Source organism: Onychostoma macrolepis, chromosome 03 (genome assembly GCF_012432095.1).
Source record: "Onychostoma macrolepis isolate SWU-2019 chromosome 03, ASM1243209v1, whole genome shotgun sequence".
NCBI lineage: Eukaryota > Metazoa > Chordata > Actinopteri > Cypriniformes > Cyprinidae > Onychostoma > Onychostoma macrolepis.
The window spans coordinates 21,389,970-21,402,236 of record NC_081157.1 but is presented as its reverse complement, the minus strand read 5'-3'; the positions used below and the strand labels follow the sequence as shown (position 1 = coordinate 21,402,236).

The following is a 12,267-nucleotide window of genomic DNA, read 5'->3' as shown; positions in this document are numbered from 1 at the left end:
GTTTTTAGTTTATAGTTCATATGCATTTATTGTTCGCGCTGGCGCACCTATAAAAGCACACGAGAGTGTCATTTTGAAACATCAAGACAAATAAAATTATGACTTGAAACACAATCATTTCTTTACTGAGGTGAATATAACAGTTCTGAGACAGTCATAACAGCGTAGAATGCGTGCAAAGAGCGCTCCGTCTATAATCACTAAAAGCTGTCACTCACTTCAGTTCATCGCGATCTCACGACGTTCCGTTAATAAGCTCTCTGCACAATTAATCTCTTATTTACATCTTATCTACACGTTGTTATAATGAGAGGATTCACAAACTTGCAGAACTCCGCACCTGACAAAAACTCGCCGTTTTGAGTGGTGAGTGAACATTTGACGCTCTCCATAACACAAATACAACCTTACATACTGGTGCATTTGCCAAATATGTTTCGCGAATATCAGACGGGGCCCCCTGATTCCCCGGGGCCCTAAGCGGCCGCTTACCTCGCCTATTGGTTAAGTCCGCCCCTGACTACAGAAGGCTTAAAAGTAGTACACAATGGACAACTTTTATGGTGCTTTAAGGGAGATCTTTTGTAGTTTTGGAGCTAGACAGCCAGTGGTCACAATATGTTTTAATGAAGGAGACTTCCTCTTGTGTTCCACAGAAGAAGGAAAATTATGCTGGTTTAAAATCCTCAAGAATCACTTGCTCGTATATTCTTACGTGTTGATTCCATTCCATTGTACTATATAAACAGCATATTTTTTTCTGCCATTGTTGATGTTTTCCTGTATTTGTCCTCTTTCAAATAAACACCTGCTGCACTAGAGCGACTGTCGCAGAATGAAAGGGGTACATCACAATCATCACAATATTGTGTTTCAGAAAATTCCCAGGTCCCAGCTGTTACGCATGTTTATCTGAAATAATGAAAGTTGGTCAACTTTACACTAAAGTTTTACATGCTTAACGTTTATGAACAAAGATGAGAACAATGCTTGTATTTCCAGATTTCCAAGAAATGTCACATCATTTTTATAAAATGCAAAAAAGGCCATTAGGCTAAAGCAATCTCTAAAGCAATTAGTAAAATAACTAAACTAAATTGGTAAAATCAAATTTAAAATAAGCAACAAATATGCTAATGGACTAGCTGCTAATTGCTAATCACTTTCATTAAATTCTATTATTTATTATACTACTTTTTTTTTTTTAATTAAATAGAAAATTTAGTATTATTAAAATAACTTCAGTGATTACAAAATGCAAATTATAATAATGATATATTATAAATATAATATCTTATAATTAATAATAATACAAATCTTAAAAATAATAGTATCTTTTATTTATGATAATAATATTGTACAATTTATTATAATCAAAATCTTAATTAATGAACATTTCAGAATGTACAAATTACAGCATATAAAAAATCATTTTGACATTTCTTATAACCGCACAATTTCACTGCAATATTCGTTGGCATTTTTTTTTATGCCAGTATTTAAAAGCAATATTTCCCTCGCACTCACAACGCCTTTAAGCTGGGTTGTGATTTCCTGTGGCATTAAGCTGCTAATATTCAGCAAGATATGTGTTTTTGTGCGAGTTACTTGTTCTTCTTTGGTGTAGAGCTCAAAGCACTCATCCAGGGTGCAGCTGTGCTGTTGAACGTGGTGTTGTTGTTGAGCACGAACGCTTTCTGAGTCCTTCACGACCTCCTCTTGGATGTTACCAAACAGGCTGCACACAGACACGCAGTAATACCAGGTCACTGGACCGTCACGCTTGTTTTGATGCTTTGACGTGCTTTAAAACCAAGTGCAAATAGAATGTTCTGTATTTTCACATGTACTCAAAAGGAAGCGAAAGATTGCATTACCAGTCTTTGATTCTGTGCTCCCACTCAACAATGAGCTTCACATGCGGCGGTCCACCAGAGCCGCACAGCTTTAGAGCTCTGAGGAGATAAAGAGCAAGCCAAAGGGATTGTGTTAAAAGAGCTTCTTATACATACACAAATACACAGACACGCACACAGACACGCGCACACACACACACACCTACCTATATTCTCAGTAAAAGTTACAAATCAATGCATGACCCTGATTGAATAATATTTGATTTTGTATTTGATTTGAGTTTGTATTCTGTTACAATAACTGGCTGGATGTATGGCTGGCTACTTGCCACATAAGTAAATAATTAGACACTAAATATTGATTCGAGTTAATATATTTATCCCTTTAGGGGTTCTGTAGTAAATGGCATTTCCTTTCCGAACACGGTATTTGGATTCGGGCACATCCCTAATGGGAAGCGTGAACTATTTCAAGAGTCAGAACTACCTTGAGTCCATACTATGTACTAGTGTGTTTTTGTTTCAGAATACTGGTGCGCTTGACGTCCAGTGTGCACAACATGTTTTATGAAAACTCGTGAAACGTGATTAAAAATCGTGAATTGATTTTTAATTGAATTGTGACCCCAAGAATCGATATGAGTCAAATTTTGAGGTACCGAAAGATTCCCACCCTTAGTAATTAATGACAGAATTTTTATTTTTGGGTGAACTACTCCTTTAATACTGAAGTCCTCCAGTTTCATTTTACAGTAAATACAGTCGATAACTGAGGCACAAGATAGCAGTTGTGATGTGAAATGAGAGATGTTAAAGAAGCGTCGGCCTTAAATACCCCAATAAATGGTGAGTTATTAACACATTTAATAACACAATAGCACATCTTGGAATGTTGCGACTGACCAATCAGAATTGAGTATTCTAGAGAGCCGTGTAATGAGCTGCCTTAGCAAACACCACTGTTGAGAGATTATTAAGTACAAACCTACTACTATTGCAATTTACAATATGTGACCCTGGACCACAAAACCAGTCTTAAGTCGCTGGGCTATATTTGTAGCAATAGCCAAAAATACATTGTATGGGTCAAAATTATAAATTTTTCTTTTATGCCAAAAATCATTAAGATATTAAGTAAAGATCATGTTCCATGAAGATATTTTGTAAATTTCTTACCGTAAATGTATAAAAACTTCATTTTTGATTAGTAATATGCATTGCTAAGAACTTCATTTGGACAACTTTAAAGGCGATTTTCACAATATTTAGATTTTTTTGCACCCTCAGATTCCAGATTTTTAAATAGTTGTCTGATCCTAACAAACCACACATCAATGCAAAGCTTATTTATTCAGCTTTCAGATGCTGTATAAATCTCAATTTCAAAAAAATTGACACTTAAGACTGGTTTTGTGGTCCAGGGTCACATATGGCATATTAAAACTTAAGGATAATTCTCTCCAATCCTGAACAACATATAACTGCAGCACATCTAGAATATGAACAAGAGAACCATGAAGAGAATGTCAGCAGGAAGATGTGCAAGAAGACGTTAAGATGATTATGAGATTAATGTCATCTTTGAAGACACAGCTGACAATATTTGACGGTTTGGAGGGCTGAGGACATCACTTAACCATGTGTGATTTAAAACGCTCCTCGAGGGCTGTAGAAATTTATGAGGGTGATAAATGTTGGCGGCAGCTCAGAGGTTTCTTTTGATGTTTAGGATAAAAAATGTATCATAAATTCAGTAGCTTCCCTGATGCCTCTACCTGTAAATACAGTATGCATTATTAAGTGGTGCTATGAATAATGAATGAAGTTAAATTGAATGTTTGTTTAATGTGAAATAAAATATGAACTGTTTATTTTAGAGCCTCTTTTGTTACAAAACATCATCTGAACTGGATTGCTGTTACTGGCACCTCTGAGAAAGATGCAATTAATATTCTGTTCTGATCCATGTCTGTATGAACACACACACACACACACTATTACCTGTCCACAGCAGGGTGATAAAGCGGCCGTCCGTCTTGAGGATTTAAGTAGCTATAAGCTGCAGATCCCCCAACAACACGAATCTTGAACAACACCCTGAAATTCTAATGAAAAAGATATAGAGACATTCGTAGAAAAAGGCCAAAGAGGCATAAGACATTGAGCAGCTGCTTTCCTGTGGCTCAGTGGTGGAGCATTGCGTTAGCAGCACAAAAGGTCGTGGGTTCAATTCCCAGGAAACACGCATACTGATAAAAAATAATAATAAATGTATAGCCTGAATGCACTGTAAGTCGCTTTCATCTGCTAAATCTAAATGATTCATGCCACGAAGGTGCAATTACACTAATGCTTCAAAACTGGCATTATGATATTGTGAACTAGTTATAAACATCAAGACAGAAGTGAAGTCAGATTATATGAAAACTGACATATTTAAAACTAAGCAACAATAAAATAATAATAGTGATGCTTACCTTAGCAAACACTACTAATAAAGCTAAATAATGGCTATATATAAATGTGTGTTTGTGTGCATACTTATATATATATTTTGAAGCAAGTCTTTATGCTCACCAAGAATTTTACTGCTAATAAAACAGTAATATTGTGAAATGTTTTAACAATTTAAAATTCTGTCTTCCATTTGAATATGTTGAAATATAATTTATTCCTGTGATATTAATGCTGAATTTTCAGCATCAATCAGTGTCAATTGATCCTTCAGAAATCACAGATTTTGGTGCTAAATAAACATTTCTTATAATTATCAATGTTGAAAACAGTCAGCATTCAAACTTTGATGAATAAGCAGTTCAAAAGTTGATTTATTTGAAATCTTTTGTCAATCATTGAGTGCGTTTACATGGACCCTCTTAATGCGATTATAATGAGATTTTGGCGATATTGCGATTATGCTTTACCTCATGTAAACGCAATACTTCGATCTAAATAATACGATTAAGCTCATAATCGCAGCAAGCATAATCGTATTAACATAGGTGGTGTACGCCGATTTTAATCGGAATATACAGGCATGTAAACACCTTAATCGCGGTATTGCCGCTCTGACCAAAGTGCGCATGCGCTTGTGACATATAACGTGACACGCACCTGTAATATCGGAGATTAGAAACGATGGAGGAAGAAAGCATCGCATTCTGAGGAAAACACAACAAGCTGCCAGCAGTCTCTGCGCAACATGATCTCACAGAATTCCGTGTAATGTTCACGGACTTAATTAACCGAATCTGTGGTGGCATCACAGAATCGCCGAAAATTCCGTGATGGGCTCACAGAAGGCATCAGCCGTGGTCCATGCACGGATTCTCTGGTTTCCGTGCGTGAGCACGGCTGATGCCGGTCACTGACTTACATTGGTATCACTTCTGTGAGTCCATCACGGAATTTTCGGCGATTCTGTGATGCCACCACAGATTCGGGGTTAATTAAGTCCGTGAACATTACACGGAATTCTGTGAGATCAGGTTGCACAGAGACTGCTGGCAGCTTGTTGTGTTTTCCTCATATATGTCACAAGCGCATGCGCACTTTGGTCAGAGCGGCAATACCGCGATTAAGGTGTTTACATGCCTGTATATTCCGATTAAAATCGGCGTACGCCACCTATGTTAATACGATTATGCTTGCTGCGATTATGAGCTTAATCGTATTATTTAGATCGAAGTATTGCGTTTACATGAGGTAAAGCATAATCGCAATATCGCCAAAATCTCATTATAATCGCATTAAGATGGTCCATGTAAACGCACTCAATGACTGCGTTTACATGCGCACGAATATTGCGATTATTTCCAATAATCAGAGTAAGGACTTAATCGCATTATGATGTTTACATGTCAAGAGCAAAGCTCTTACTCCCGTTAACATGCAATTTCCATTATTCTTATTATTTGCTAGAATTGTGGTTAATTTTTTACTGCAATTATTCACATACCCCACTGGACAGCACAAATGATGGACTCAGAAAGAGCAGGTGTGTTACTGGCCGCTGTTTTCATTTATTTACGTCTAATGCATAATGATTTTGTATGGCTGTATTCCACGCTTTTTCGGCGCCATAGAAATGTGATGGAATTTGTTTGCCTATACGCTGCCGTCGCGTTCTACTCGCCGTTTCTGGATGAGGGTAAAGAACAGAAACTGCTGGCAGCTTGTTGTGTTTTCCTCATATATGTCACAAGCGCATGCGCACTTTGGTCAGAGCGGCAATACCGCGATTAAGGTGTTTACATGCCTGTATATTCCGATTAAAATCGGCGTACGCCACCTATGTTAATACGATTATGCTTGCTGCGATTATGAGCTTAATCGCATTATTTAGAAGTATTGCGTTTACATGAGGTAAAGCATAATCGCAATATCGCCAAAATCTCATTATAATCGCATTAAGATGGTCCATGTAAACGCACTCAATGACTGCGTTTACATGCGCACGAATATTGCGATTATTTCCAATAATCAGAGTAAGGACTTAATCGCATTATGATGTTTACATGTCAAGAGCAAAGCTCTTACTCCCGTTAACATGCAATTTCCATTATTCTTATTATTTGCTAAGAATTGTGGTTAATTTTTTTTACTGCAATTATTCACATACCCCACTGGACAGCACAAATGATGGACTCAGAAAGAGCAGGTGTGTTACTGGCCGCTGTTTTCATTTATTTACGTCTAATGCATAATGATTTTGTATGGCTGTATTCCACGCTTTTTCGGCGCCATAGAAATGTGATGGAATTTGTTTGCCTATACGCTGCCGTCGCGTTCTACTCGCCGTTTCTGGATGAGGGTAAAGAACAGAGACTGCTGGCAGCTTGTTGTGTTTTCCTCATATATGTCACAAGCGCATGCGCACTTTGGTCAGAGAGGCAATAATGCGATTAAGGTGTTTACATGCCTGTATATTTCGATTAAAATCGGCGTACGCCACCTATGTTAATACGATTATGCTTGCTGCGATTATGAGCTTAATCGCATTATTTAGAAGTATTGCGTTTACATAAGGTAAAGATTAATCGCAATATTATCAAAATCTCATTATAATCGCATTAAGAGGGTGCATGTAAACGCACTCACTGTGAGTGAATGAATGAATGAATGAATGAATATCTGTTCGCTGACCCCCTGTAGTATTTTCTTGGACAGGAGTCCATAGACGCCTACTGAAAGGCCCTGCATGTGCACTGACACGGTTTTATTCTGGCTGGTGTGTCTGAAAACACCCAGCAGGGGGAACCAATCAACTGCGGAAAAGCAACAGGAATGACCACAAGAATGCAAAAGGAAGGAGGAAAATTTTTTAGAAATGATGGAATCTTGTGAGAGATTTAAGATCTTGAATTGTGATGGTTTTAGCTTTAGCTTGCATCTACAGCTCAAATCAGCTAAATGAGTAAAGGCAGTTGATCTTACATGTGCCTGTGATCCATTGATCATTAGATAGTAGAGTTTACTGAGGATGCTCTGCTGTAGCTGGTCCCACGACACTGACCTGTCCTCTCTCATCAGAAATGGAGGACCGAATCTGCAGGTGAACAGACATCAGATTAGTGTGTGTTTATAGTCAAACAGATGCAATTACTTCACAAAATATGAATGACAATATTTTCGTTAACATGCTCATTTTAAAATACATTTGTCTAAAAGATACACTGGTAGAAACAGTCTTTAAGTTGAAACATATTTCTTTGGGATAGCTTTTTATGATGATTTTTTTATTATCTTTTTTTTTTTTGCATGTTTGTATATTGTTTTAGGCATTGTGTTTCAACATTTATATTAAGCACCTTGAGAGGTCCTTTTAACCGTACTATATAAAATAAACTTTATTATTATTTAAATACCCGCATGTGTTTTTATTCCAAATTTCTATATCTGACCCTGGACCACAAAACCAGTCTTAAGTCGCTGAGGTATATTTGTAGCAATAGCCAAAAATACATTGTATGGGTCAAAATTATTGATTTTTCTTTTATGACAAAAAAACCCCAAAACATTAGGATATTAAGTAAATATCGTGTTCCATGAAGGTACTTTGTGAATTTCCTACCATAAATATCAAAAATTATTTTTTGATTAGTAATATGCATTGCTAAGAACTTCATTTGGACAACTTAAAGGCGATTTTCTCAATATTTAGATTTTTTTGCACCCTCAGATTCCAGATTTTCAAAAAGTCGCATCTCGGCCAAATATTGTCCGATCCTAACAAACCATACATCAATGGAAAGCTTATTTTTTCAGTTCAATTCAATTAAAAAAAACAAACAAAAAAAAACCTTATGACTGGTTTTGTGGTCCAGGGTCACATATAGACACATACCTTAAAAAGCCATTTCCATTATTGCCTAAGAAAAAAACCCTCTAAAATACCATTTATTGAACACGTTAACCTAAAAATTTAAATATAATTTAATAAATATTATTTTAGTATCACTGAGATTCTATTTTAGCTTTCATAGTTTTAATTAATATTTTGAAGAAGTTTTTATTTTTATATTTTTTATTATTTTTATATTTTCATTTTGAATTAAAGTTAGTTATTTAAAAAAGTTTGTCATTTTCATTAGTTTTGTTTCTCAAAATGTTTTTTTTTAATTAATTTTAATTTAATTTTTTTAGTACATCAAGTTAAACTAAATACAAATCAGATATGTTGCCTGAAATAAAGTTTTTTTTTTTTTTTCCACTTAACATTTATTTATTCATTCATTTTATTGTATTTTAGTATTTCCGTTTTAGTTAACTATAATAACGCTATACTGAGTTAACCTCAACCAACGTTAAAAAAAGCTAAAGGTCAGCTAAATGTTTCATTGTCCGACCCACATTAAAAGATTTAAAATACATAAAACAGCTTTGCAATGCTAGCATCAAAGTATGCAGATACATGTTATGGAACTCATGTTATTATTGACAAGATTTAAAAAACAACAATCAGTTTTATATAATACGTAGCAGGGGCTCTTGCACAATCTCTATTTTCCTTGGCCTAAAAAGGTTAAAGCTACACTACTGCAGAGATGTTAGCCACTACCTGAAATCACACGAGATTTCTATGTAAACATTAGGTCACATTTTGATGTGCATGTTTGTCAGATAAATTACTGCCTGTGTTTGGACACTATGTTCCAGTGTCCTCAGCAGTGCCCTTGAAATCCACCCCACCCTTTTTAGTGTGGTGTGTTTTTTTGTTGTTGTTGTTATTTTTTTGCAGCAGGAGGCTAGTGATTAAGTTTCTAGCCAGATTTCTGCTACAGGATGAATGTACAGCATGAACACAGGAGACAAAACAAACAAAAGTGAGCTGAGGGACAGCAAACCTTTCAGAAAGTGATAAACACGTAATTGTGTTGGGGTTTCGACTCAGCCAAAAACAACGGTGGAGTTTTCCCTGACAGGAGGCAGAGACAGAACTGAGATCTGAACAAACATGCTTTGATGCTGTTAACGTCACAGCTCGCCCGGGCAAAAACACGGGAGGCTTTCACCAAATTATACAACAATAAAGTGTCTGTCTGTCCATCTATCTAACTATCCGTCCACTATGCTTGACGCCACACAGTTTAAACATCAAAAATATATAGAAGTTATAATAAAACAGCATTTGAAAACCATTTCACTTCAATAAGGTGGGGAGGACAGTTTTGAGAGGTCAAATACACCCTTGAGAACATCTGGTCTCAAATGAATGGTTCTTTTTCAAAACTATAACTATTTGCTATTATTGCAATATATGGTAATTGTTATTAAATTACTGCATTACATATAGGTAAGATTTTAATAGCCCAAAACAATGTCTAAATAGCTATTTTGCTCTTGGTGAACATTATTTAACCCCTTTTGGCCTAAGTTAAGTCAGAAATGGAAGTAGGGGAAACATTTATCACATAAACATTACAAAGACAAATGTTTTATATATTCTTTTGAATAATATACACTGAAAAATCATGCACAATAAACCAGGAAAATGTATTCAATCAATTTAATAGGATAAATTTAGATTTTATGTTGACTTTAAAGATGGACATGCTGAAATTGCTACTATAAGCCTACAACCAGGAACCTGCAGCAAACTAAAATCAGTGTGGACACAATTGAGAAACACTTTGCTGACTTTCTGAACTTTTCCACTATGTTTGATGTTGCAAGCTCTGAACATCAAAAGATGTTCTCCTGCAATATACCTGCTCCTGTGATGATCTTAAAATGACAGCAAAGTCCTTTGGGGCAGAAATCTCCATAGGGAACCTGCCATTCGTTCTATAATCCTATTTTTTTTTTAATGTGAACTCTACAGTGCTTCCTGTATATACAAGTGCCCAACTGTAAATTACATTGATAAGAAAATAGTTTATTCATCTTAATGATCTTAATACTTTCAAAAAGTTTTGATATTTTTAATATTATTTATATACTATTATATTTATTCATTTTTTGAATTCATTTTATATTTGTATTTATTATAGTGCTGGGCAACGATTAATCTAGATTAATCTCATCCAAAATAAAAGTTTTTGTGTACATAATATATGTGTGTGTATTGTGTGTATTTATTATGTATATATGAATACACACCCATGTATGTATATATTTAAGAAAAATGTGTTATGTTTATATATTAAATATATTGGTAACACTTTACAATAAGGTGCATTAGTTAAACATTAGTTAATGTATTAACTAACATGAACTAACCATGAGCAATACATTTGTTACTGTATTTACTAATCTTCGCTAACGTTAGTTAATAAAAATACAGATGTTCATTGTTAGTTCATGTTAGTTCACAGTGCATTAACTAATGTTAACAAGATTTTAATAATGTATTAGTAAATGTTGAAATTAACATTAACAAAGATTAATAAACGCTGTATAAGTGCAGTTCATTATTAGTTAATGTTAACTAATGTAGTTAACTAATGAACCTTATTGTAAAGTGTTACCAATATATTTATATATCATAAATTATATTAATATAATATATACATGTAAATACATGTAAATATTTTCAAAATATATACTGTATGTGTGTGTCTTTATATACACATAATAAATATTCACAGTACACACAGATATATTATATAAACAAAAACTTTTATTTTGGATGAGATTAATCTAGATTAATCGTTGCCCAGCACTAATTTATTATTTTTATATTTTCAGTTTTGATTTTAATTTTAGGTGTAGTAATTATGCGCTTTTGTAATTTTTATTTGTATTTAGTTAGTTTTTGTGTTTTGTTTTGTTTTTCAGTTTAATTTATTTTGTTGCAGATAATTGCCATGACACCATTTCTAATTGAAAATACCCTTCATCATTTACGTGATTTATATGCAGTGCCGTGAAAAGGTTTTTGCCCCCTTCCCGCTTTTTTGTTTACATTTTTTGCATATTTGTCACACTTAAAAGATTCAGATCATCAAACAAATTTTAATATTACACAAAGATAACGCAAGTAAATACAAAATGCAGTTTTTAGATGATTTAATTTATTAAGTGAAAAAAGCTGTCCAAACCTACCTGGCCCTACATGAAAAATGAATCGCCCCCTCCTATTAAATCATGAAAGAACTGTGATTAACCACATTATTTTAGAAAGCTGAGTTAAATTTCACTTGCCAAACCCAGGCCTGATTACTGCCAGACCTGTTGAATCAAGAAATCACTTAAATAGAACCTGTCTGACAAAGTGAAGCATGTTTAAAGAGCAACACATCATTCCGTGATCTTAAGAAATTCATAAACAGATGAGAAACAAAATAGTTTACATGTATCAGTCTGGAAAGGGTTATAAAGCCATTTCTAAGGCTTTGGGACTCCAGCAAACCATGATCAGAGCCATTATCCACAAATGAAGAAAATTTGGAACAGTGTGAACCTTCCCAGGAGTGACCGGCCTACCAAAATTACTCCAAGAGCACAAAGACGACTCATCCAGGAGGTCATAAAAGAACCCAGAACAACATCTAAAGAACTGCAGGCCTCACTTGCCTCAATTAAGGTCAGTGTTCATGATTCAACAATAAGAAAGAGAATGGGCAAAAACAGCATCCATGGGAGAGTTTCAAGGCAAAAGCCATCGCTGACCAAAAAGAACACAAAGGCTCGTCTCACATTTGCCAAAAAATATCTTGATTATCCCCAAGACTTTTGGGCAAATATTCTGTGGACTGATGCGACAAAAGTTGTACTTTTTGGAAGGTGTGTGTCCCGTTACATCTGGCGTAAAACCAACACAGCATTTCATAAAAATACCAACAGTCAAACATGGTGGTGGTAGTGTGATGCTCTGAGGCTGCTTTGCAGCTTCAGAATCTGGATGACTTGCCATAATTGATGGAACCATGAATTCTGCACTCTATCAGAAAATCCTGAAGGAGAATGT

At 35.0% G+C, this 12,267-nt stretch overlaps 1 protein-coding gene across 1 annotated transcript in view; it reads right to left on the bottom strand.

Annotated features, from left to right (window-relative positions):
- Positions 1–12,267, bottom strand: part of usp43b (ubiquitin specific peptidase 43b) — a 72,791-nt gene that overhangs the window by 13,021 nt on the left and 47,503 nt on the right. The window contains exons 8-11 of the mRNA XM_058768763.1: positions 7,293–7,404; positions 3,858–3,961; positions 1,878–1,955; positions 1,609–1,738 (exon numbers count right to left, since the gene is read on the bottom strand). Of these exons, the coding sequence (XP_058624746.1) occupies positions 1,609–1,738; positions 1,878–1,955; positions 3,858–3,961; positions 7,293–7,404 (424 nt within the window). The remainder of the gene's footprint in view (positions 1–1,608; positions 1,739–1,877; positions 1,956–3,857; positions 3,962–7,292; positions 7,405–12,267) is intronic.